The sequence below is a fragment of the Phocoena sinus genome, chromosome 11 (assembly GCF_008692025.1).
Source record: "Phocoena sinus isolate mPhoSin1 chromosome 11, mPhoSin1.pri, whole genome shotgun sequence".
Classification (NCBI taxonomy): domain Eukaryota; kingdom Metazoa; phylum Chordata; class Mammalia; order Artiodactyla; family Phocoenidae; genus Phocoena; species Phocoena sinus.
This window is the reverse complement of record NC_045773.1, coordinates 81,215,941-81,241,063: the sequence shown is the minus strand read 5'-3', so window position 1 is coordinate 81,241,063 and position 25,123 is coordinate 81,215,941. Positions and strand designations below refer to the sequence as shown.

Below are 25,123 nucleotides of genomic sequence, written 5' to 3'. Positions count from 1 at the left end.
AGAAACACAAGTTAAAGAATTTTTTTTTTTTTTTAATTATTTTTGGCTGCGTTGGGTCTTCATTGCTGCGCCGGGCTTTCTCTAGTTGCGGCGAGCGGGGGCTACTCTTTGTTGCAGTGTGCAGGCTTCTCATTGTGGTGGCTTCTCACTGCAGAGCCCAGGCTCTAGGCACACAGGCTCAGTAGTTGTGGCTCGCGGGCTCTAGAGCGCAGGCTCCATAGTTGTGGTGCACGGGCTTAGTTGCTCCGCGACACGTGGGATCCTCCCAGACCAGGGCTCGAACCCGTGTCCCCTGCATTGGCAGGCGGATTCTTAACCACTGCGCCACCAGGGAAGCCCAAGTTAAAGAATTTTTAACTTTTTTTCACTTGAGTTGTGTACTTCATTGGTATTTCACCTCTTAGGTTGGCCCTTAGATTACATCTTTTCAGGACCTCTCCGAGTGTGAAGAGCAACAGTAGGCTGACTGAACACCCTCTTTCCAGAGAAGGGGCAAAAGGGAAGATAAAATTAACACCGCTGGCCTAAGTGTAGGTGGGGCCTGTGAGGTTTAGGAAGTTGCTCCCCTCTTGTGGCCAATCCTGGAAACAACAGCCAAGAAACGTGTTCTAGGGCCCTGTCTTTTCATTGTTTTCCAGATCAGCAGTCAGCAACACCTGGGAACTTGTTAGATATGCAAAATCTCGGAATTCGTCCCAGACCTGCTGAATCAGAAAATTTGCCGAACCCCACCCCCAGTCTCTTTTAAAAGCCCTTCAGATGATTCTGAGGAACGCTGCAACTTTGGTAACCACCATTCTCAACCTATACCCCAATATCCCTACCTCCCTTTCCCTCTTCCCCCAAAATGTAATCTCCTAATTTCTGATTACAAGAATAGCAGAGCTTCCTATTTAAAGTTAATCCTGTCCCTCCATGTTCTGGACTCTAAAACCTCCTGTCTCCCCAGGAATCTTTCTTTTTTTTAAATATACTTTTTTTGGCCATGCCACACAGTTTGCAGGATCTTAGTTCCCCAACTAAGGATCAAATCCAGGCCCCAGCAGTGAAAGTGCTGAGTCCTAACCACTGGATCACCAGGGAATTCCCACCCCTGGGAATCTTGTTCCATCAACTAGGTCCTCAATACCTGTCCTTAAGGTCTAAAAATTATCTTGATCCTACATCTTCTAGCAGCAGGCCTATTTCTCTCTACCCTGCAGAGCCCCTTTTTTGGGGGACAAGCAGGATCCACCTCTTTTTTCTTCCTTCCCCAGAAACTGCTCTTGGATTTTTCCTTTTTCAGCCACTCTTCCGTACTCCTCCCTTCTGCCCACCCTCACGTTAAGTCCCTTCCCTAAGCTACTCCACAGGGCTGTTAGGATCAGCTAGAATGGATGTGCCTGCAGCTCAGGTGATCTGTGAGCGCTGCCTTCCCGAGCTGTGGCGTTCTGTATTCAAAGTACTCCTTCACCAGTATTTCACTTAACACCAACAAAGGGTTGAAAGCCACATTCCACAAAGGTTTGTATTAATGAACTTTCAACAACAGCTGATAATGGCTTTTTTCTTTTTAAACAGTCCAGGAACACCAGGGGTTAAATACTTCTCTTTCCACTGTTTATTATTAATGTACAAAATATACAAAACCAAAAGAAAAAAGAAAATACTCATCCTCAAATCCATTGTGGCTCTAACCCAAGACCCTGCACAAAACCCAACCAATCCACTGTTTTCATAGAAAACAACTGATGCTGAGACAGGTGAAGGAGAGGGCTGGAAGAGGGCAGGTCATCTCATCGAATCCACCCAGGAAGGCACCTGGTGGGGATTCAGAGGTGGCTGACAGGGCAAGGGAGGGAGCTGGAGGCCTCACACCCACAAGGTTCCAGGTGGGGGCCAGGAGCACGCTAACTCCCAGAGGCAGTGCGTGTAGTGTGACTGGCATGCCCAGCACGCCGGGCTTCAGTTGATGAAAAGCTGGTCTCACTGAAGTGTTTTAATTTCCAGAATGAGCTGCAGGCAAGGGTGGACCACCACCAATGGCCTCACCTATGCCAGCTAAAACTTTTCACCGGATGCCGATGTGGATTTGCCATCATTGAACCTAGCAGACCCATGATGCAAACTTGGGTGTTCACGGAAGATTGCAACGTCTTACTTGAGAAAGGACTCAATGTAAAGCCTGTGTCGGGAGGAGTGGGGATGATGTGTTCCAGAACTCAAATCCAGCCTGATTGAGTCCTCTCAGTGCAGTGGGATACACAATACCCCTTTTACCATCTCCCCACCCCACGAGGAAGCATGAACTTGGCTGGGATGATTTCATAAGTGCAGCTGATCCCGTGTCAGAGTTCTGTGTGCATGTGGAGGACCCACAAGAGGAGAGTAGAGGTGTTCTCCAGGATAACCAGCTTTAGGTTCTCAGGCATAAAGGGTAATACTGGAGAGGCGCTTGGCATAAAGGGCAAATCTCCTCAAAAAGTGAAGCCAACTCGGTCTCCTCTTCAGCAGTCCAGGGTACAGAATGTGTCCAGTCTCTCTCCTCCCCAGACTGGAGGAAAATATGTACATCAATGCGCACCAGTGATCCGAAAACCCCCAAGAACCCAGGCAGGTGCACTGAGGGGGCCGGCTCCTCATCAGCTGGGGAACGGGGAAAATGGGCCTCACAGAAGCCATAAAAGGGTGGAAGGAGCAAGGCTGCAGTCCACAGGGGTGTGGGCGGGGTGGGCAGGTGGTCCCTAGGGCAGGGGGGGCCCATTGACACCCGGGTGGTAGAAGGCACAGTTGTTCTCATAGCGGCAGTTACCCTTCATCATGAAATGTCGACAAACAGGGCGATTTGACATGTCTGTGGGAATGATGGTGGAATAGTTAGATAGGAAATGGCCAAGAGGTCAATGCCACCCTCATCCCACCCGTCCAAGGCATCCTGAGACCTGTCTTTCAGAGACCTAGTCTTGGGGACCTGGGGGAAGGGCTAAAGGAAGGAACTGCCATGCATGCTGGGAACGGGGTGACCTCATGTTCTGCCTGGCAGACCCGGCCGGGGTAGTGACGTTCCCCAGAAAGTTGTAATGGACACCAAAAGCCATACGGGGGACAGGGAGCATCCTCACCTCCTCCATGGCTGTGGCCTCCATCATGCCCTCGGTGGCCTCCTCCGCCATGGCCAGGGCCATCATGGCCACGGTGCTCATGAGGGGGTGGCCCTCGATGGTCATGGCCTCGGTGACCAGGGCCATCATGAGGCCGGTGGCCGTGGGGCCCCCCATGTCCAGGGCCTTCATGGGGCCGATGTCCACCACCAGCACCCATTCCTCCACCAGGGCCTTCATGAGGACGATGGCCACTGCCACCACCCATGCCGCCGCCAGGGCCTTCGTGGGGGCGATGCCCACCGCCCATGCCACTGCCAGGGCCTTCATGGGGACGATGTCCGCTGCCACTGCTCATGCCCCCACCAGGGCCTTCATGGGGACGATGCCCACCACCTCCGACCATGCCCCCACCAGGGCCCCCTCTTCCATTTGGAGGTCCTCCTCCAGAGCGACCTCCTCTGGCCCCTCGGAATGGAGGAGGAGGAGGAGGTGGTTCGCTCCCGCCTCGGCCACCACGGCCTCTATGGTATGGCCCCGGACCTGGTCCCCCACGCATCGGGCCACCCCGCATGGGGTCACCTGGGCCATCCCAGAAGGGATCAGCCCCCCGGGGAGGGGGTGGGGGACCCAGGAGACGTGGACCCACTGGCCCACCAGGGCCCCCAGGGCCTCCATGGGGACCTTTTGGGGGGAAAAAAAAGGGAGAGAGACAGTATCAGCTACCTGTTGCACCCAGGGACCGCCAGCTCCCAACCCAAACCAACCCCCGGCTTTGGTCAATCCTGTACAGTTACCAGGCCGAAATCAAGCAGACAAACCCATTCCAACCTCTCACTCACCACCTACCTGGCATAGGTCCGCCAGGTCCAGGGGGGAAGTGCTGCATGCCCTTGGGGCCCCCAGGGCCTCCCGGTGGGAAACCATTGGCTATGGGACCAGGCCCTAAGAGTCCATGAGGCACTGTTAATGAAAAAGGAGTGAAGCAGTCAGCAAGATGATTCTAGAAGAGCGGCATGACGTCTTCCCGCTTAGGTGTGCCCAGCTGACCCCCTCAGACCAACCTGGCAGAGCACTGCCCTCTGTCCAGTCTTCCCCTCCCATGTCTTGCTGCCTAGTGGCAATACCCCTGCTCCCCCAGTTCCACTGCAGGCCTCCTCGCCCAGGCCCCGGGGCTGGCCCCGAGGATTACCCAGCATCTGCTTGATCTTGTCTGAATAGTCTGGTTGCTTCAGCAGTTCCTCTGAGGGATGACTGTTAGGGCTACCCTGTGAGGCAAGGTCATTAAGGGACAAGGTCAACAGAGAATAAGGGTAACACCCGGCAGAGAAGGGAGAGCCCGAGGAAAAAGCAAGCGGGAAGGAGAGCAGAACAGGAGTAAGGAGAAATGGAGACAGTGGGGAAGAAGAGGGAGGCTCGTACCATGATGGAGGTGAGGATCTCCTGCACATTGATGCCGCCTCCTCCAGGACCCTGGGGGCTCTTCCCGGCACCCATGCTTCCCATAAGATTGGCCAGAACAGGAGGCAACTTGGAACCGCCTGCCCCATCGGGTGAGCCACAGGTCCCCCCAGGCTCCAGGGTCTCAACATATGGGGTCTCATCCATGGAACATTCCTGAAATGACAGGAGAGAACAATCAGGACCAACAAGGATAAAGAGCCCGTCTCACATGAAAGATGCATTAACGTCAATCACAACCTCCGTCACCACATAACTCACCTCATCTAGGGGGATGAGTTTGGGGGGGATAGGCTCATAGGGCTCAGGATCAGGCTCGTGAGGACTGTCAGGAATGCAGCAGGCGATAGAAAAAAAAAAAAAGAGTGACAGTCAAATTATTTATTCAAGCCCTTGATTTTCTTCCTAACCCCACCCCCCTTCTAATTACCCCAGGGCACGTTCCCCTCAAGGGCGCAGTACCTCAGGAAGTGAACCCCATTCTGCTCACCTTTCCTTGTTCAGGAAGAGCTCCTGAAGGATCCCCTTCTCCCGCTCAGCCTGGATGTACCGCTCCTGGCTGTTGCTTCCAGGGGTGACAAGAGGCGAGGGCAGCACCAGGGGCCGGGGGCACACCCAGGGCACCTTCTCCTCCATGTTGTCGTGGCTCAGACGCCGGGCCGTCTCAAACGCGTGTCGGTCTGACAGTATCTCTCGCTTAGCTGCCTCTCCGAAGTCCTTGATCTTATTCACATTCACTATTGCCAAGGAGAAAAAAAGCAAGAGGGAAGGTAAGCCCAACCAAGTCCTTTTTAAACTCTCTATACCCCACCTACTATAGAGGAAACTGGATCTCTAACCTCGTTCAGTTTCATCCAGTTCAAAATAGAAATACTCTCTCAGCTTGCCCTCCTCAGGCCAGGTCACAGTTTTCCTCTTCCTGCCTTTCCGGGTCAGCTGGCTAGGATCTCCAGGACTCTCCACTGGCTTTGCATCCAGAGCTCCTGGCTCCAAAGAGGCTGTAAACAGAAGTAGTTTCAGAGCAGATCCTTCCTTTCAGAAAACCCCGAAACCTGAACCAGTTTCTAGACTTACCAGTATCCATGAGCTCTGGGACTTCAACAGGGGGAACTGGGGTCCCTGGACGTTCTGTGTCCATAGCCTCAGAAGGAGGTGCTGGCTCTGGGGAAGAAGGTTTGGCTGTGCTCGGTTCTGTGCTCGTTTTCCCTTCAAATGGGCTTGGCTATTGTGAAAGAAAAAGAAATTAATGAGCTGACAGGAAAGGCAAGGCAATTAGTCCAGGGTCCTTGGCAGGATCCCCTAACAGTTCCTATAAAGGAAGACTGTCTCTAACAGTACTCTGCCACCAGTCTACGTCTGAGACACAACTCTTGTCCTCCCCGAGCATCCTAGCTGCTGGGCCCTTCCTTCGCCTCTTCACCTGTACCTTTTCTACCTGGTTACTGGCACCTACTGCGCAGCACCCATACCTTGGCAGCTGTGGGTGACAGCACCTTCTTCTTCTTCTTAATTTTGATGCCTGGAACAGGGGCTGAATTGAGCGCATCCAGAAAGCCCAGGCCCTCCATAGCTACAAAAGAAAAGAGCACAAAATGGAATCATCAGACCTCCTTAATAATGCTATTCCTATAGACAAAATCTGGGCAGAAAATTGGCCAATAGAGACCCTGCCTCAACTTTGGACACAATAAGCTCAAGGTGACCAGGAAGCATATGTAGGAGGATTCACACAAGAAATTATTGTCATTATTCTATCTTTCTTTTAAAGGCAGGCAAGCATGGCTTTGGATAGGAATCAGAGCTCAGGTAAGTGACAAAGTCAGCCCCCATGAACGTGACGGCTGGGAGCGCACCCACCAGTCACTGAACAGCACGCCTCCCTACTTCATCTCTAAAATCACTCCTAAGCAATCCTATCAAGGACTCCTAGGAAGGGAGTTCCAAGGGAGTAAACATTAAAGGACACCAAGAAACCAGATGAAAATGGAGGAAAACGCTTCATTTCCATGAAAAGAGTTTGCTCTCAATTCAAAGCACATCCCCCCACTTTGGACTCACGCTGTGGCGGGATGATCTTCACTTTGATCTCTTTGGTGGCATTGGGTGTTGTGTTGAGTGGCTTGTATTTCTTCTCTGCAGGGGGTGCAGCATCTCCTGGGGCAGCTGTGGAACTGTTAGAAAGGGACTGGTCAACAACACCTGACTTGTCCCCTCTTTTCCCCTCATGTCCACAGACCCAACCCATTCAAAAACCAAGAACATGGTCCATACCTCTGACGCTTGAGGGGGATGGGTTTAAGGTTGTACTTGTCAGAAACCACCACTGCACTGGCATTCTTCTTCACAGGCACCAAAGACGGGGTCTCCAGCTCTAGTCCTGGGGGAGAAGACATGGTGTTGGGGCTGGACTCACTCCACACTCTCCTGACTCTTCCTCCCTTAACCTTCATCAAGCCCTATAAACTCCCACAATGCTCCACCCACTAGTCTTCCCTCTCTCCAGATTTATCGTACCATTAAGTCCAACTCTTCCACATAAGGCCCGGGCTCTGCACCTACCCACAGACACTCCAGAGGCCAGACGGCAGCCTTACCGGTAGAGCGGAACTTGGCATGACTGGGCGCCGTGGTTCGGAGGGACTTGGGCTTCTCCCTCTTCTTCTCCGGGGCCTCCTCAGCCCGAGTCTCAGCCTTCACCTCAGTCAACGGTCGCTCAGGAGGGGTGGTTCGACTCTTTCCCTCTTCTTTCCGTTTCTTCTTATCTTTCTCTGTTGTGGAAAAACAGAGCAGAAAAGGATTTTATTTAGATAAAGAGAAAGACTGTCAGTCAGAGGTAAAAAGCAGGTTAGGGGCACGGAAGGCCACATCCCAGTGGGAAAGAAAGAAATACAAGGGATAAAGGGCCTAGCTGCTTACCAGCAGGCTGGGTACTGCTCTGGGAGCGGATCACAGCCATCCAGTCGCTGACAAGGACTGAGGCCAATTTCCGGAGCTCTGCAGGTGAGAGAAAGGGGAAATGCCTAAATAATGTAAGATACACTGAATCATGGAATTTTCCTCTATTCAGATAACTTTCAACCCTGATGCCATTATAACACCGGGCGGGGGGGGCAAAAAGAAGGAACATTTATTAAAGTATGTTGTAAAAACTACACTAGTTGCTTTGCATACATCTCACGTAATTGCTATTACAACCTGAACTTTTTTTTTTTTTGCGGTACGCGGGCCTCTCACTGTTGTAGCCTCTCCCGTTGCAGAGCACAGGCTCCGGACTCGCAGGCTCAGCAGCCATGGCTCACGGGCCCAGCCGCTCTGCAGCATGTGGGATCTTCCTGGACTGGGGCATGAACCTGTGTCCCCTGCATCGGCAGGCAGACTCTCAACCACTGTGCCACCAGGGAAGCCCACAACCTGAACATTTTTCATCTCCCTTTAAGACACAGAAGCATGGAGATTAAAGTTACAAAACTAGAAGATGGCAGAATGAACCTAGTGCCTATGCTCTTCCCTTAACCACTTATTACAATAAAATAAGGAGAAAGGCAGAGGGGTTCAAGTATCCAAAGGGCTACGAGATTTTAAAAATTTCAAGGAGGCAGATTTAGGTCCTCGTAAAAAAAAGATTTTCTAGGGAAACTTTTTTCCTAGGATGTCACTAGTGTTGACAGCTCTTAAAAGAATCAATTAAGTGTTGCAAGAGTGAAAAAAGAACTTAAAAACAAACCAATTTAGGATGAAGGAAGCAGAGTTTATCTAGAGAAAAAAGATGGTCAGAGAATTTAAAGATAAAAAACAGAATTTATTTCTAAATATATGGAAAAATGCATTTGTAGCTCTTTCCTTCTGTACTTGGCAAATAAAATCTCCTATCTACGGGACCTCTCTTCTTGCCAACATTTCCACTATGGGCTGATTTAATAATGAAATTGTTGTACAATATTAAAACTTAACTTTTTAAAACAGTCACACAACTGCCAACTCCTATACCTAATGCAATATGAACCCCAATGCCCAGTGGGGGAATATCCTGAAACCTCTTTGAAGCAATCGATACTATGGTCCAGTAAACTTAACTACAGTCAATAAGGAATGTACAAATTTCAGTATCTAAAGGAAGCACAGAATAATAATTAAACCTATACTCAAAGATGGCAACACAATTAAGCCAGCTGGAACAAGGACCAATATACCTCGGTGAAGAAACAAAAGATAGGCAATGATTTAATGGGATCTTCTGTGTTACAGTTTATCCTACAAAGCTACTCTGAGATGTCAGAAAAACAGTGAAGTGCTCATTATATAAAAGGACCTATAAACAGAATTAATACAACTAAAAGAACGGAAAGCTAGGGAATGTTTTTCACTTAAACGATACTGTGAGTTAAAATAAAATCGTGATCCTTTATCCCGGAAAATGTTCCCAGTGTTTTCTCCTCTAGCTAAACTTTCCAAAGGGACCTAGCATACCATTCCCCGTAGACAAAGAGCGGGGATCGGCTCTGCTACAATGCTGCTCACTTCCGGGAAACCAGTGTCGTGCTCACTGGTTTATGCCTTGGGTTATGGGTTTTGGGTTATGTTTTGGGTTAACTCTTGGATATAAACCCTTTTCTTCTCTAAAGAAAAGCCTGTGACTTTCTGGAGCCAGGCTTTGTCTTCAAGCCAGAACTGTATGCCCTTGCCAGGAGCTCCAAAACCCTTTGTCTTAGCAAAGGAAAGAATCTGTTGCTATCAAAGCTATGATATACTCCAGCAGTCAGGATTCTGCCCATGCCCTAGAGCAGGGTGTTTATTGGTAGAACGAGCATACCTGTTGTTAGGAAAATAGACATTGAGGGTCCCAGAATATGCTCTATTTATTGATATTTAGAGAAGCAGAAGTAAATGATGACGAAACATTCTAGGATGACACTATTTCCCCCAAAGAATTTTAAGTGTATGGCTTTTACACCAAGAGATCTTAAGAAATGAAGGTAACAGTGGAAGTAACGGAAGGCGGCCCAGGACACAGAGGAAAGGACTGGCCCCTACCTTCATCCTCACTTGACTTGCTCAGCTGCTTCACCAGTTTGGCTGTGTTGTTCTATGAAAGGAAGGGAGCAGCAGGATGGTAAGTGCCAGAAGGAAAAGCAGCCCACTCAGAGCTAACCACTCCCACAAACGCACAATCTCTTAACAGCCACTAACACTGAGATAGACCTTCTCTCTTACAAAGCCCTTGGAGACGTAGTCTTACTCCTTAAAACAACCCAGTTAGGTAGGTTCAACCATTCCCATTTTACAAATGAAAAAACTGAGGCTCAGATATATAAAGTGCCCCACGTCACACACCTATTAAAGGACATAAATTTGAACCAAATCTTGATTCCAAACTCCTATTTTTTTCTACCATTCTACCTCACAGGCCCAAGACTGTAGCCACATCAGAGTCAATGGGTTTTTCATCTGTTAGCCTAAACCAAAAAGGAAGAACCAGGATTGTAAAGACTGAAGGTACCTGCTTGAGATGATCAACAGTGAGTGGTAGGTGCTGCAGGGTCAGTAGAATTTGCTGCAAGAGGGGAATGTTGTTGGTTGTCTTTGAATATGTCAGCCAGTTGTTAAGAAGCTTGTAACCACCAACATCAATAAACCTGCAGGCAGGGAGGAGGCTCTGTGATGCCCTTCCTGGGTCTTGGGAGTATACCCCACCCTCCTAGTCCCCCAGCAATAACCCAGGAACCCCGTGCCTCACCCCCCCTCCCTTCTAAGTACCCAGCCACCCAGGTCCCCACTTACTTGACCAATATTTCTGGTGAACGGGTCTGCAGGAGAATGTTCAAGTAAGTGCATCGACTCACCATCTTTCGTGCTTCCTTCATCAGACTGTAAGAGATAAGTCAAGGTTAGAAATGAAGCAGCCCGAAAGCACCTCTTCTTTGAGCAGACATCTCTAATCTGTGGGAGTACCTCGAGATCCCTGATGACTTGGGACTTTGCTACAGGGTGGGAGGATCACACAGGCCCCTAGGAGGATGGGGTGGATCAGGATTGATGTGGAAACACCCAGAGGGATGGAACACAATGGAGGAGATGCACTGAAGTCTCCGATCTGAGGAGGTAAGTGTCACTGCTTCTCTAACCCACAGGACACATTTGATTCTGCTTCCAGGTGAAGAGCCCTAGGCTTCAACTACCATCTCTTCGGACTGGCTTAGTCACTCGCTTTCTCCTGGAAAACTTGAGGATCCCTGAATGAAAATGACATTTGGGGCATGCAGAATGCAACCCAAAACAGAACTAAGAATCCTGTCACCTGACTCCCCTGCTTACTTCCTTCCTTCCCTTGGGACTATGGATCTCCAAATATCCAGATGCCATAATGACCGGGGACCAAGGGGTCATCTTTTCCTATCACTAATTCTAACATAATTGGATTTGAATCCTATTCCACTGACTCCCATTCCTCTTAGGGAACACTTTCTGCTCTCTGCCTTAATTATAGTCATATTACAACACAAAATATTCTCCACTCACAACAAATTCAAAGGGTACAGACTCACCTGAAGATCTTCGAAATCCCATCCACACTCTTGACTTCCCCATCTCGGTTAAGGAAGCTATCCAGGCCCTTGAGAAGCTCTTTGGGGTCTATGGGACCCGAACCCATGATCGAGGTTTTCTAAGATGAGGATAAAACAAACCCACAGAATAAATGGGTGGCAAGGACAGCCGCAGTTGCCCTCTAATAAATTCTATCTCTGTGTTTGACAAATTATTAGTGATTATTTAATCTACATTCAACTGCACTCACCATTATCTAGGTAAGAAAAATCAACACAGACAAGTGTCCCTACTGAGAGAACAGCCCTGGCAAGTGAAGCACTGTGTCCATACATGACTGAAGGGGACGACAGTCAGACTGGAGGACTGAGGCAGCGCCTCTCCTCTCGCTCCCAGTTACATCCTTCCCAGGACAGCTGCACTTCACCAGATTGTATCAGAGCTAAGATTCACATTCCCAAAACACTCAACTCTCCAAGTCATTTTTGCTTATCAGGTCCCGTTTCCCCTTAGTTGCTAATGAATCGAGCTTAAAAAAAAACACCAAACCTATAGCTTGATAAGAACTGGGCCAATCATGGATGTTGGGCTGTCTTCCAAGAGTCAACTCCTTTCTATCTTAGCCCATGAAGAGTCAACCGCTTGGGAGATTGGGATTGACATATATACATCAATATGTATAAAATGGATAACTAATAAGAACCTGCTTATAAAAAAAAAAAAAGTCAACCGCCACAGGTAGCAGGATATGTTCTGCTTGTACCAGTAGACAATCTTCTAAAGTTGTAGGTGAAAAGAGAAGGAAACAAAACTTGAAAACAGAACCTCTCCCCTACGGGAGTTAGGGGTGGCTCCCAGAAAGAGAGACAAATGGAGCAAAGAAAATCAAGCAGGTCCTCCTAAGCCTTGAAAAAATGTCACTCATTAAGCAAACCCTGCATGAGTTTTTATTGTTTCAAAGTTAAGGGCAAGACTGGTTTGTGGTTTCAAAAGCAAAGATGCAAATCTGACTCCTCGTCCCACCTAAATCATAACACCACCCGAGATCCCCAAGGAGAGCCTGAAATTAGAAACCATGGAGCCAAAAAGATTGGAACAAATAAAACTAGAAGCTGGCAAAATGCCATTAAACTTTAAGTAGCTGCTTTAGACTAGGTTAGAAAAGGAGTTAATTAAAAGCTGAACACAGCTGTTACGGGACAGAGACACGTGAAACAATTTCTAGGCCAGAACTGAAGTTTGAGAGAGGTGATTTAGAATCAATATAGTTCTGATTAGGATTTTTATCCACAATGCCTCTAAACATTGGCTTCTGAGAAGCAGAAAAGAAAGCCACCTTAGTAATATCGACATTTGGGAAATAAGACGAACACTGGGTAGGAAGCAGGCAAGAAGAAAGCCTCCTGAATCCCGCATCTAGTACAGAGATGAAACACATGAGCCAGGCAGAAGGGTGGGAAAAATCAGTGTTTTACAAAGATGATTATATTTTCTGCAGAAAACAGGTTCCTTATAAGATCATGTTAATTAGTTCTATTTGTTCTCAAGCCAAAAGAGAAAAACAAGCATAATACTTTCAACCTTTTAATTCTCACAATAAAAAAGTCAATAAATTTCTACATTTACACGGTCTAACAACCTAGGCCAAGAGGAGGCAGAGGCATGGGGGGAACTTGGTTCCTGAGACCATAACCTGTGGGTTGAATACAGGGAGAGGAGGTAAGGTAAGAAATACTGAGAGGTGAGCAAGTCTGGGTTAACTGTGCTTTGCTGCTGCCCTGGAATCTCCACGAGGACAGGTAGAACCTAAGGTCAGAGGAAAAAACATTCAAGTCCAATACCAGATAAATTAGAAGTCCACAGGCCAAATCCACTTAAGTGTGGTGATTCTTATATAGAGAGAGACAGACATGGGGATAAAGGAATTTTCCCCATGTAGTAAGACACTATAAAGTGAAGTATAGACACTATAAGGACAGAAATACAATAAAGGGATACATAAAATAGATTTCCCATTTGCTGGAGACTGGAAAAGCAATGAGCGAATCCAAAATAATAAAATATATCATCAGTTAAAAAATATATACGCAATTTGACCAAAAGCTTTCAATTAAACTAACTTCACTTCCAACCAATGTCCCCTAAATACAGCTGGCCCCTCAGATTCAAACCCAGTTGAATACACAGCACCTTGGAAAAGTCCCTTTTGCATACCCACCTACCAGTTAAGTCAACAGGCCTGCTCCCCCTACTTCCTTCAGAAACAAAAACTGTCACCTGAGCTCAAATGTTCCTTTGCTTAAGAGGGCAGCAGACAAGAGAGAATAACCAACTTTAGAGAGAAAAGAAACCAGCGAGTACACAGCTAAATTCTGTCCAGTGCCTTCTGCTGGGAATGGGACCCAGGGACAACTTTTTAATTCCCATTCACAAGCAGCAAGAATAAAAGACATTAACAGTCAAGGAAAACTAGAAGACAAAGCAGAAGAAATGTTAAATATTCATTTTCCACTGCAGTTTTCCTATTATGTACATTCTGGAAATATAATTAACAAAACTATAAATTTTGTCTCACAAGCACCAATCACGTGGTTTTAAAATGTAAGGGGTTTTTCTCATGACGGCTTCCTCCAGGCAGATTAGTTTTCACTCATGTAAAATTAAGGACCCCAAGTGTTTTACAACCTATTTCCGTATTTTGAAGTCATTACGTTTAGAAAGAAGTTCCAAGGCACTCAAGTGGAAAGGAATGAAGAGCCTAAATTCTCGGCACAGCCCTACAGGAGAAAAGGCAAATGACTTTACCAGGGAAAGAGGGGCAGTGACCAATTGTCATTAACGTATCTGGAGCCTGGAACGAAAGCTTAAGGAAGCTTTCTGAAACCAAGAATAATCCAGGGCATGGTGTTTTAATTTCCTTGAAGGCAGAACATACGGGGTGGCAGTGGGGAAGCAACCCCTGGCATCATCTCCACCTTGTCCTAAAGCTGGGCTCTCCTTATGGAGGATGTTGCCGGCAGACACGTGCAGACACAAGGCACTGGGGAATTTTCCTTCTTACCAGAGATAAAATTAAGTCCAGAAGTGACACCAACTCCTGCCTCCAAAATAAATAAGGTGAAAAAAAAATATCTAGCTTGGCTAAAGTTATTCCATACCCATCACCAATGAAACAGAACTGAATTGGTTCAGGACAAAAATTCTAGGCGAGTTTAAAAACAATCACAACAATCTTCTAACAAAGGAGGAAGGTGTCCGTCCAAGTTTACCTTCACTTAGAGGTCTCAGCACTTCTGGAAATGAAGTGCTTTGTAGCTTACATTCCCCCCTTCCTTTCCACCGTAATTGAGGCATTTCCTAGTCTGACTCCAGAGGGGACGGAATTATGTCTCTCAGGTGATTCACAAGGTCGCACCTCTCTTCGAGCAGTAAGCCGCTCCCCCTCAAAATCACTCCAAAACCTGGTAGCACATGCCCTTCCCAAACGCTTATTTGCCTTTCAATAAGGGTGTAAAGTCACCCCCCACCCCTGCCCTCACGGGACAGGATCCCAGGATAGACTGTGGCCACAAACTACAAGGATCAGGTTCTCCGACGTTCTCTGGATGGATGTGGTTTCCCTAGAAGACCTTTTTTCCCATCTCCCATGTTAATGCAGATCTTCTTTATTATAATCCCCTGCTCACTAGAGCTCAGGAACCCCAGTGGGCAGAACGTTCAGCTCCCAAGGAAGGTATGCTGCAGAGGCACATGGCAAACTGCTTAAAAGATAAAAAACTTGTGGTCAGTAGGACATGTGGAAGAGGCCCTCCCATCCAATCCACAAGTAATAGTTTGAGAATCCATACCCAGTAGAAAATTAGCCCTAAAGTCTCACCAAGTCACCACATAACAGTTGTACAAAATGGCTTTCCAATTCTGCCTAGAACCTTCACGCTTCACGGCAGGACTTTAAAAAATGAAAAGTATATGGAGAGTCTGATAAAGATTTGACTTTGAAAAAGTTGGAAGAAGAAAGGTAAGAAAGGGACAGGACACCCAATACCACCCTCAGGTAGGGCATGGCTTTCGAACATGCACCAATTGCTACAGCACTGCACAAGTTGAAAAACGAAGAGGACATTATTTCCCCATTGTTTTTAAGGAATTTCTTTCAGAAGGGAAGGAAAAAGAAATTCAAAAAGGGTGTCTCTTTGGAAAAAAGAAATGAAGGTTGTGAAATGTATTACCAGAAAGGTTTTGCTTACCAGAAACCGTAGCTTGAATCCCCCTGCCTTGAGTTTACAACTGCCGCCTCCTTTCCTAAAGATTCACTTCTCATCCTAGTACCAATGTACAGGAGCTAAGCAACTGGAGAACGTGATACAGCACTGAACACAAAGAGCTTACCCCCAAACCCAGAGGCGGGAATAAGGGCGATTTAGAAGAAAGTCCTAAAGTACCCACTCTCCCCCAGATTCTCATCATACAAAGCGACCAAATGCAAGAGGCCCAAGGACTGACTCCTGAGCAGAAACGGCACATTTCAGTGTCATTAGGCCCCAGTTGTCTATTCCAGTTACTCATTCACAAGTCCTTGTGTCTTCCTCCAGTATCCCCCAACACACGTAAGACACACACACGCTCACACACACTCCCCTCAAAAGCTTCCAGCCCTAAAGTACAGCTGTTTGACTGGTTTCCACCCCTGGCAACTGAAGCAGGGAAAAATTCCAAGCAGTAGTGATGAAAGAAGGTGAAAATAAAAGCAACAGACTCGGGATCGTTAAATACAAAAACTAGAGCTGCCCAAGGTGACGGACAGCTTCAAGACCTAATTCCTATAAGCTTTTTTCCTTTTAAGATAATGGCTATAAAAGGTTATAAAGAAAATAAGGAAAATGGCTTTTCCTGTCTAGCAGCAGCGTGCACAAGAGTCCAGAAGGCATCTGCTCGGGGTGGAGTTTGAAGAGGGTGGAGAAAGGAGGAAGAAAGCTGATTACATCACCTTTCAATGCTGCTCCTCCCCCTTGACCAAGTTTCTAGGGCGGCCCTAAGCTCTGGATGGCAAAAGGGGGAGAAAAACAAGGCAGGGACGCCATCTTGTTACGGAGAAGAGAACTCAAACTTAAAAAGCTATCCCGGCTCTGCCGGTAGCTTTTTACATTAAAAAACCTTTTAGTAAAAAAAAACAAAAAACAAAAAGCATCCCCCAACCTGAATAGTCTTTGACCTACTTTGAATAAGAGCAGTGTGAAAATAAAAGCAATTAAAATATTAAAAAGAACAATTTTCTGCGGGGAAGAACTGAATTTGCAATTGAGGTTCAACCTGCTACTGTCGAACACCCCCATCCTCCCTTTAAAGGGAAAGGGGGGAGGACTTGGACCCCTCTCAACAAATAGGGTTGAGGTGGGAGGACAGGAGAAAAATGGGTCAAGACACAACCTGCAACGCCGCTTGGAAGACAAAAGGACAAAGAAAGTCGCCATATTGAAGCAGGGAAGAAAAAAATTCCTTTTAACGACACAAATCTTCTAGAAAGCTAGCATTCAATTGCACTAAATGGCTTTTAAAATTATACTCCTGAATTCCACATTTCCCCAACCTTTCCACCCTCTAAACTGTATTCCCCCCACCAAAAAGTATCAAATTAAAATGTTAATCACTTTTTTTTGCTTTTAAATAACCTACGCAATCTGCAACAATTACAAGACATTCTTTACCTCCCCAACTATTATCTTGTATGTATTGGCACTAAGATTATATTTTGCCCTGAATTAAGTGTCTTGCAATCTTTATTCCTAGATTGCTACCTGTATTAACCACACAAATATACCCCAAACAAATTACATTAAAATTGAGAGTTAACAATCATTTAAAAAGTCATAGCCACCTATTTCTCTCTGCCCATCTCCTTACCCTGCAATCTTTATGTACAGATTGCTTATTAATCTGGCAAATTGAAAGGCGCCCTGCTTGTCTCACACACAAAGAAGTGGGACTTCTGGGCCACAAAATCCACCATCTTTTGTATGTGAGCTCATTAACCCTTTTGAAGACTGCTGCTAACGAGAGGAAGGTAACCATACCTCCTTATAAAAAGCAAACACTTATGGCTTTGGCAGTCTGGAAATTGGCTGGATTACCAAGGGTTAACCATCAAAATCTTAAGTTGCGGGCCCTCCCTCCACCCTCTCCTAGCCTGCAGCAGAGCAGGGAAAAGGCAGGTGGTAGGGGAGCGAGAACACTGTTTAGACCCAAAGGCCCTTTTTAATGGAGATTAAGTGACCGGATCGGTCCTTCTCCAGTTCTCTATTTGTTCTACGGTCTCATTTCTTCCTCTCATTATTTTTGGTTTCACAAAGGGAAACGTTGATTTCTTGTTGCAAGGCTGGTTTTTGAAAATTCGACACTTACTATCCAATTTTTTTGCGACGTCAGCACCTCGGGCTCAGGGGGGGAGGGGGTTAAAATTTTGGAGAAAAAAAATAAAACAACCAACCAGGACCCAAAACTCAATTATTTGGGGGGCCTCATTGGATCAAAAAGTCTCCTTAAAAAAAATAAAGGCCAACTCAGTATTCATTTTCCCCCCACCCAACTCCATGTAGGGAGGGGGGTCGTAGAAAAAAAGTTCTGAGTGGATTAAAAAAAGTAAACGCTGGATGAGTGAATTTGGGTGGGTTTGGGAAGGGAGGGTGGTTGATTATTTTTGAAGTTATGTGGTGACGGTCCTTCGGCCACAGATTTCAAGTCCCAGGCAGCGTGGGCTGGTGGGGTGGGCAAGATAGGTGGGAAGGGGCAGAAGACACAAGTGGTTGGGCTGGTGGCTGCTGTTTTCCCTTTCCCCCCTCTCTCAGGATCCTTTCAAGGGCTTAGATGTTGCTGCGGCTTGTTTCTTTTCTCCTCGTGGCCGGCCCGTCTTTCTCCGAGAAAATTCAAACCTGGGATAAAAGGAACACAAGGGAGAAAGATATAATCAGTATGGGTTGCTCTTAAACACCCAAAAGTACAATCTTTGTTGTCCCCAAACACCCCCACGTCCCATCCCGAACACAGCCGCTTAAAAAGAGTCACGGCTCTCAACCGAGCCCTCGCCTAACCCATTTCCTAGGCCAACTGTCCCAGCAAAATTTTACCCTCCAACCAACAAAGGGCCGAGACTTACCTCTAAACGAACCCCAGAATGGCGGCTGCCCGCTCGGGCTGAGTCTTTTATATCCGGACACCGCCCAACGCGCCCAAACGTGCTAGTGAAACGCCCTTGCGGCGAGAGACTGTGCGCGGGGCGTGAATTCATTGGGCAACCAATAAGACAACTCGCCAGCTGATTGGCTATCTTGCCTTAACCTTCGCTCAGCCCCTTCCCCTGGGCACCCTCTTCCGCCTCCTTCCTGGCCCCCGAAAGCGTGCGCTTGACCTAGCGGCCTAGCACCTCCCTTTCCTCTGCTTCCACCACTTCCGCCCTCGAGATCATTTCTCACCAAGGGTTGGTAGAATCGGACCGGCGCATGCGCAGTGAGAGGACCTCGGTCAAAATCGACTTCAAAATTGCTTAAAATACAAACTGTAAGAATGCGATCTAAGAGTCGTACTGGCTGGTTCAGCAAAAATGCAATTTTGAGGCCGAATTCGATAGTGACGCAGTTGAAATTGACCTCTCCCTACGGCTCCCCTTTCACGCTTCCGTCCTGACGCAGATGCGCTGCCGCCTTCCGCACTGCGGGGTCGTCCTTGGCCCTACCCTAATCTATTTCCTGGAGCATGCGCAGTCGCTTTTCCTGCTTTATGCGTATGTCAAGATGGCTGCCTCCACATTGAACGTGTTGCTGAGGCGCCTTCCTCGCATTTCGCCCTTCAGAGGTGCCTACGGAGTTCAGGTAACTCCTTGGGGCACATTTTGTACAACGCCAGATTTGGTTGTACCTTTTCGAGGTAATCGCTCCACTGCTGGGAATCCAGGAGCCGAGGCCTTCCCAAGTGCTTCTACCTTGGCTGTCAAGGCAACCCTTTGCTTCCACCACCCTCCTCCTTCCCTTCTCATTCCTCAGTACAGCGCACGTTTTCTAATCTCGAGTCGAGGGTAAAGAGCAAGGGTTGGATGTCTTCCTCTTCCCGTTTCCATCTCGGCTGAATAAATAGGCGGTGGAACGGATCTCTTGGCCATACACAAACCAACTATTAACTGTACAGGTGGTGTCTAAATCTTCGATGCCAGGGAGTGTTCTTGGGTTGAGGGACACTAGCTTCTACCAGCCCTACTATCTTCCAATAAAGCCAGGATACATTCTCATGACCTGGGACCAGTTACTCGGCTCTTTATCTCACTAAATCAGTTTCTTATCAAAGCATACGTGAGAGCTTAACTTTGGATTGAGTTTTCCCTCCAGCCTACGTACTCACCACCCTGGAGGTTATGGGCAGGGCAGATTCTTGGTGGCGCAGGGTGAGATGGGAAGGCTTGCCCAGCTGCCACTCCCTAAAGTGGGACTGAAAACTGGTGACGGGGTCACCATAGAGTTAATTACAGGCCTGGTAGCTTTAGAGATAGCGTTAGGACTTAAGTTTGTTCTGCCATATGGAATGTTGACCTTCAACTTCTTAGAAGGCTGGGCAACTGAGTGATTGGATTGGATCGAGTTGGAGACTCGCATGTCCTTTGCATCCCCTTCCTGCCACACATCTTAATTCCAATAAGATGGACATTCTCCCTTTTCCTCCAGTAGACTGAGTTCATCCCAGAAAGCATGAATGCCTTATACGTGCCAGGTTTTTGAGTTGTCTTTTCAAATAAATTTGCTTCCCAGTCACCTGTGCTAGTTTATCTTCTAATGTTACATTTTCTTTCAAGATCCAGTTGGAGGTAGGGATAGTCGTTGTTGATGTAAACTTAATCTCCCACAAAATGCTACCTCCCATATACAGCATATTCCTGCTGTATTTCATTTACACAGTGGGCGTGCCTTCCCCTTTCTCTCTGAAGTGTGGGCAGCAAACCAATCAGGTCTTGTCCTTGAACTCATTGTCTCATTTCGCCTCTGCCCCTCCTTTTATAGGTTCCCCTCCAGACTCTTTGCACCAAAGCCCCCCCTGAGGACGATTCTTTGCTCCCACTTCCCGTTTCCCCTTACAAGGATGAACCCTGGAAATATCTGGACTCAGAAGGTACTTCTAAATGGGGAAGGGGAGGGTCAAGTGAGGTCTTAAATAACTGGACAGAGACCCGCCCATCACCACCACCCAAACTTGTATGGTCTTTCATTTCAGAATACCAGAACCGCTATGGTTCTCGCCCTGTCTGGACTGACTACCGTCGCAACCACAAAGGTGGAATACCCCCACAGCGGACTCGAAAGACATGTATTGTGAGTTTCTGAGTGTGGCACGTGGATGTGGAGTGGGGCTGGAGGCCATAGTGACAGCGGCAGCAGCATTTTTTTTTTTTTTGGCTGCATTGGGTCTTCGTTGCTGCATGCGGGCTTTCCCTAGTTGCAGGGAGCAGGGGCTACTCTTTGTTGCAGTGCATGGACTTCTCATTGCAGTGGCTTCTCTTGTTGTGGAGCACGGACTCGAGAGCGCAGGCTCAGTAGTTGTGGTGCACGAGCTTAGTTCCTCGGCATCAAGTGGGATCTTCCCAGACCAGGGCTTGAACCCGTATCCCCCTGCATTGGCAGGCGGATTCTTAACCACTGCACCACCAGGGAAGTCCCCAGCTGCACTCTTTCTGACAGGGCTTTGAACAGCTTCACCTGCCAGTTTCTTCTCTCTACAGCGTGGAAATAAAATTGCTGGGAATCCCTGCCCCATCTGCCGGGATCAGAAGTTGCACGTTGACTTTAGGGTAAGGAGAATCTTTTCTCTAGGATAAAGACTTGGAGCCTTTTTTGCAATGCTAAAGAGATTACCTTAGGTGCCCCGCTCTTCATATCCTGGTGCCCCTAAAGTCCATTTTGTGTTGACTTTCTGGTAATATAAAAACATTCCTCCCTCCAGCCTTTTGCACTCTACTAAGGGTTTTACTAAAAAGTTTCATCCCTTGTCTATGAAATTTACAGTCTAATTTGGCAAGAGAAATGCTTGTTTCTAATGTGAGGGCAATGCCCAAAGGTTGATTTATATCAATCACAGTTGTTAGCAGGTAGATTGGACTAGTTTTTTCCGGAGATTTTCTTTATTTCGTTGTCATGTTGATGTTTGGTGGCATGCTGAGACTTGGGGCTGGAGGGCAGATACATGAAGCAAGGTATAATCTAGTTATTTTTTTCAAAAAACCTTCATTGTGATAAGGACAGAACTTGTTCCTTAAAGTATTCAAAAACCTTATAAAGATGATAATGGAAAAGTGCCCTTCCGAGCTTGCAGTATTACAATGTATTAGGGCAGAAGCTGAATGGCTGGTCATCAGAGAAGTCAGAGGGCATTCAGGTGTCAGTCAGTCAGCAGATGGGGGTGTCTGACTGCTCTCAGGCTCCTTCTGATACAGGTTGTAGAGGAGTCCAGAAGATACTTCTCAATTTCAGCTGTGTATAATTGGTTACCCAAAAAAGGCTATAATCATTTGTATACAGTTTATAACAAATCGCATGACTAAGGGAGAGAGAAAGATTACAGATTGAAGAGTACAGATGATTCTGCCTGCCATTCCACTCCACAGATACACCTGCTTTTTCTTTGGAAGTCTCACCACCTGTGATTAATTACTGTCTGGGAGTCATTCTAATAACTAAATCTCTAAAATTGATTTTAGTAAACATATACATTACATATACCATGCATTTATATAAGTTAATAATTTGTAAATGTACATTATAACACGTACTACACTTTCTGGGTGATTTCAGGGATTTTCCAACAGACTGTCCCTAATTTGCTGCATGAAGGACTGACTTTAGAACCTAACCCCTGCAGAAGATAATTCTATGTGAGTCTCAGTGACAAAACGTAGGATGTGTATGTGAAATGGTTGGAAGGCCAGGAAAGGGAAAAAGGTTGCAAGAATGTGTTCAGTAAAGGGATGGGGCTAAAACTAGGACCTGAAGGAAAGTAGTACCTGGAGAGATGTAGAAGGGTCAAGGTCATTTGTGTGGGTATGCAGGGATTCTGCACTTTTAGTCTCTAATCGTCTTGCTACCTTCCCTTCCCTCTCTCTTGTTTCTCCACCACTTTTTCCTACAGAATGTGAAGCTCTTGGAACAGTTTGTCTGCGCCCACACGGGTATCATCTTCCATGCTCCATATACAGGTCAGCCCATCATCCCTGTCACCACCAGAATAGCTTTTCCTTACAGCACTTCTTATATTTATTAAGACAGACAACAGGTATTTATTTGGTGGTTCCTACTAATGGCCTAAAAAATGTGATGGAACCTTTTGGAAATCTTGGCCTAATGGGGATACTCACACGCTAAAACAGTTACATGTGAACAGAAGATACAGGCGAGTACCAGTATAAGCAAACTATCTAAATGGAACTGTTAAAAGGTAAATGGTGCTGATTGTTTCCTTTCTATAGGGTCTCTTCACTTTTACGGAAGGCTTTCTCATAAATTGACCTTACTTTTATTCCATTGACAATTTAGTTAGATTTCCCAAATTTGGCGTAAGCTCACCAATTCAAGATTACATCTATTCCCTAACTATAGTCACAGGCCAAATCTGGCTCACTGTCATGTTCATTTATTTTCATATTGTCTACAACTTCTTCCAGGCTACAGTGGCAGAGTTGAGGAGCTGAGACAGACTATAATATATGCCTAAAACATATGCCACATTGCCTCCAGTATATGGCCCTGTACAGAGAACATTTTGCCAACCCCTGCTCCAAAGCAAGATAAATTTGCAAAGAATAATTGGAATCCACCCTTTTGTGGTGTGGTAGCATGATCGGTGGAGTTTGGTTTGTCAAGGAGTTTGTTTTTGTTTTGGCTTAGTTTGGTTTTTTGTGGGGTTTTTTGGCCACACCACACGGCTTGTGGGATTTTAGTTTCCCAACCAGGGATTGAACCCGGGCTCGCGGCAGTGAGAGCACAGAGCCCCTAACCACTGGACCACCAGGGAATTCCCAAGGAGTTTTAAGAAGAGTTCTATAGTCAGGCTGTAAAAGGCTGAAGGGACTATTTTGCTACTTTCTCAGATCGTCTTGCCCAGATCTGAAATCCATTCTTCTTTTATTGAATCTTTCTCTGTGGATTGTCCAACTCAGCCCTTTAACCACACTTGCCCTTTGAATTGTGTTCTGTTCCCTGTCTTGAAACCTTTACTGTTAAGTGGCTTCTCTATAGTGGCTAGACCCTCCTAAGTCTTCATCCTGGTTCGCAGAGAGAGAGAGAAGGTTCTTCCCACTGGGCAGAAGGGGAAACCAAGCCTTGCCGAGGGGTCAGGGGAATGGGGTCATCAGGTAGAGCTAGGTTTTCCAAATCTAAGCCTCTATCACCATGTAGAAGTAGTTATGTTCTTCATTTACTGTGACTTATAAAATGATCTCTGAGTTACCTTTTTTCACAGGGGTCTGTATGAAGCAACACAAGAAGTTGACCCAGGCCATCCAGAAAGCCAGGGATCATGGTAAGAATGAGAAGGGGCACAGCGCAGTTTTGTTAGGCATAAGGAAGGTGACTTAGGGCTGGAGGGTGGGTATAAATGCTCCCACCTATCTGAGAAGGTAGCACTCATGTTCTTCCAAAGAATCTCTTCTTTCATCACTCCACTGTCCCTTGTTTCCTCTCCTGAGTCTCTTATCTTGTCGTTGCCCTGTCCTCTTTTTCTTCTTTCTCTGCCTTCTTATTTTATAAATGTTGCCCCAATGCCATGTCTAAATCATAGGAGCTTTGTATAAATTTCAGACCCTGGGCTCCATGACACTTCTGCACAAATTAGGAAAAGGTACCCCTATGTTAGGGCAGATGCAGCTTCATAGCCCTGGCACAGGCCTGCACAGCTTGGCAGGCAAGAGTCTGGGCAGCACGTCAGCCCACACTTGCCCCCTTGGCCAGTTGCTTCTGTGCAGCATACCACATGCATAAATGAACCCAGTGGCTCTGACTGGTCCCTCCCTCCCTTTATAGGTCATTTTTCTTATTATCTGTCTTAATCTGAAGTACCTGTCCTCCCTTCCCTGGCATTCTCTTTTTTTTAATCCCCCAGGTCTCCTCAGTTACCACATTCCCCAGGTTGAACCCCGGGACCCTGACTTCAGTACCTCTCATGGAGCTGTGAGTGTCACTCCGCCAGCGCCCACTCTGGTTTCAGGTGACCCCTGGTACCCATGGTACAGCTGGAAACAACCACCAGAGAGAGAGCTGTCCCGCCTTCGTCGGCTCTACCAGGGTCATCTCCGAGAAGAAAGTGGCCCTCCGCCTGAGTCAATGCCCAAGGTGCCCCTCACAGCCGCAGTTGAAGCCTCCTCCACTGAGCAGGCGGGCCCCCAGACTGCTCTGTAGGAGCTGTAGACTAGGAAGGGAGCCGGAGGGTCCCTTACACAGTATTTCATCCTGAAGAGCTGTCTACATTGTGGCCAGTGGCAGGCCCAGGGCCAGAGAAAGGAAATGATTGTTGGTGAAAGGGATAAATACATCTGAGGCTGAGGGAGGGCAGCGCAGACGTGTATCGGAAGCCCCAGCCCCTATATGTTGTCAATAGATAGGCTGTACATTCTGCTACTGTTTCAGACCTGTGCCAACTGGGTTTTTCCACAATAAAGCTGTATCCTGTCTCTGGGCTGCATTTCAGATGAATGCTATGGAGGATTGGGGGGCAGTGGGTGCTGCTGTGGGGAGAGGAGTGGTCAGGCTTGAGCCAGTCCGATCAGTGCACTCTTGGGACCAGAAGCCACCTGGGATGAGCAGTTGTGCCATTATGTGATGATCACTTGTGCCCCCCTGTGCCCGATGCACAGTGTTCCCACTGAGGGGCTAAAGGGTTGGAGAGTGAGACACTAGGCCTAAGAAAAATGCGTTGCTATGGCACCCGCTGCCGTGGGAGGCGCGGATGGGATGAGTGGCGTTGCTAAGTGACAGCTGGTCTGGCAAAAAGAACAGGGTCTCCGGGCCGGCTGCCGG

At 47.2% G+C, this 25,123-nt stretch overlaps 2 protein-coding genes across 6 annotated transcripts; one reads left to right on the top strand and one right to left on the bottom strand.

The window, feature by feature from the left end:
- Window positions 1-1,577: 1,577 nt before the first annotated feature.
- PPP1R10 (protein phosphatase 1 regulatory subunit 10) lies at window positions 1,578-18,649 on the bottom strand. 5 transcript variants are annotated; one of them, XM_032648629.1, is made up of 21 exons: window positions 18,235-18,308; window positions 17,484-18,010; window positions 11,084-11,202; window positions 10,320-10,406; window positions 10,039-10,174; window positions 9,573-9,624; window positions 7,458-7,535; window positions 7,136-7,309; window positions 6,813-6,918; window positions 6,600-6,712; window positions 6,011-6,111; window positions 5,616-5,763; window positions 5,381-5,539; window positions 5,032-5,278; window positions 4,803-4,866; window positions 4,503-4,697; window positions 4,273-4,348; window positions 3,930-4,043; window positions 3,102-3,764; window positions 2,792-2,833; window positions 1,578-2,533 (listed from the first exon to the last, which is right to left on the bottom strand). In XM_032648629.1, the coding sequence occupies exons 3-21, from the start codon at window positions 11,188-11,190 to the stop codon at window positions 2,487-2,489; spliced, it is 2,709 nt and encodes a 902-aa protein (XP_032504520.1). In that variant the 5' UTR covers window positions 11,191-11,202; window positions 17,484-18,010; window positions 18,235-18,308; the 3' UTR covers window positions 1,578-2,486. The 5 variants fall into 5 exon arrangements, with proteins under 5 accessions (XP_032504520.1, XP_032504518.1, XP_032504517.1 ...); XM_032648628.1 differs by having other exon boundaries at window positions 1,583-2,833; window positions 18,235-18,307; XM_032648627.1 differs by lacking the exon at window positions 18,235-18,308 and adding an exon at window positions 18,551-18,649 and having other exon boundaries at window positions 1,578-3,764.
- MRPS18B (mitochondrial ribosomal protein S18B) lies at window positions 18,511-24,786 on the top strand. The gene is made up of 7 exons (XM_032648631.1): window positions 18,511-18,946; window positions 20,123-20,231; window positions 20,334-20,431; window positions 20,839-20,907; window positions 22,242-22,308; window positions 23,571-23,630; window positions 24,210-24,786. Exons 1-7 carry the CDS (start codon window positions 18,767-18,769, stop codon window positions 24,503-24,505), a joined length of 879 nt encoding a protein of 292 aa, XP_032504522.1. The 5' UTR covers window positions 18,511-18,766; the 3' UTR covers window positions 24,506-24,786.
- The last annotated feature ends 337 nt before the right edge of the window (window positions 24,787-25,123 follow it).

Bases quoted from the DNA above. Each gene is read 5' to 3' on its own strand.
- PPP1R10 (XM_032648627.1), bottom strand. From the start codon at position 11,190: ATGGGTTCGGGTCCCATAGACCCCAAAGAGCTTCTCAAGGGCCTGGAT. The intron at 9,625-10,038 runs GTACCTTCAGTC...TTCCTTTCATAG, and splicing joins CTGTTGATCATCTCAAGCAG to AACAACACAGCCAAACTGGT. The intron at 6,112-6,599 runs GTGAGTCCAAAG...TTTCTTTTGTAG, and splicing joins GAAGATCATCCCGCCACAGC to CTATGGAGGGCCTGGGCTTT.
- MRPS18B (XM_032648631.1), top strand. From the start codon at position 18,767: ATGCGCTGCCGCCTTCCGCACTGCGGGGTCGTCCTTGGCCCTACCCTA. The intron at 18,947-20,122 runs GTAACTCCTTGG...CTCCTTTTATAG, and splicing joins GAGGTGCCTACGGAGTTCAG to GTTCCCCTCCAGACTCTTTG. The intron at 20,908-22,241 runs GTAAGGAGAATC...TTTTTCCTACAG, and splicing joins AGTTGCACGTTGACTTTAGG to AATGTGAAGCTCTTGGAACA.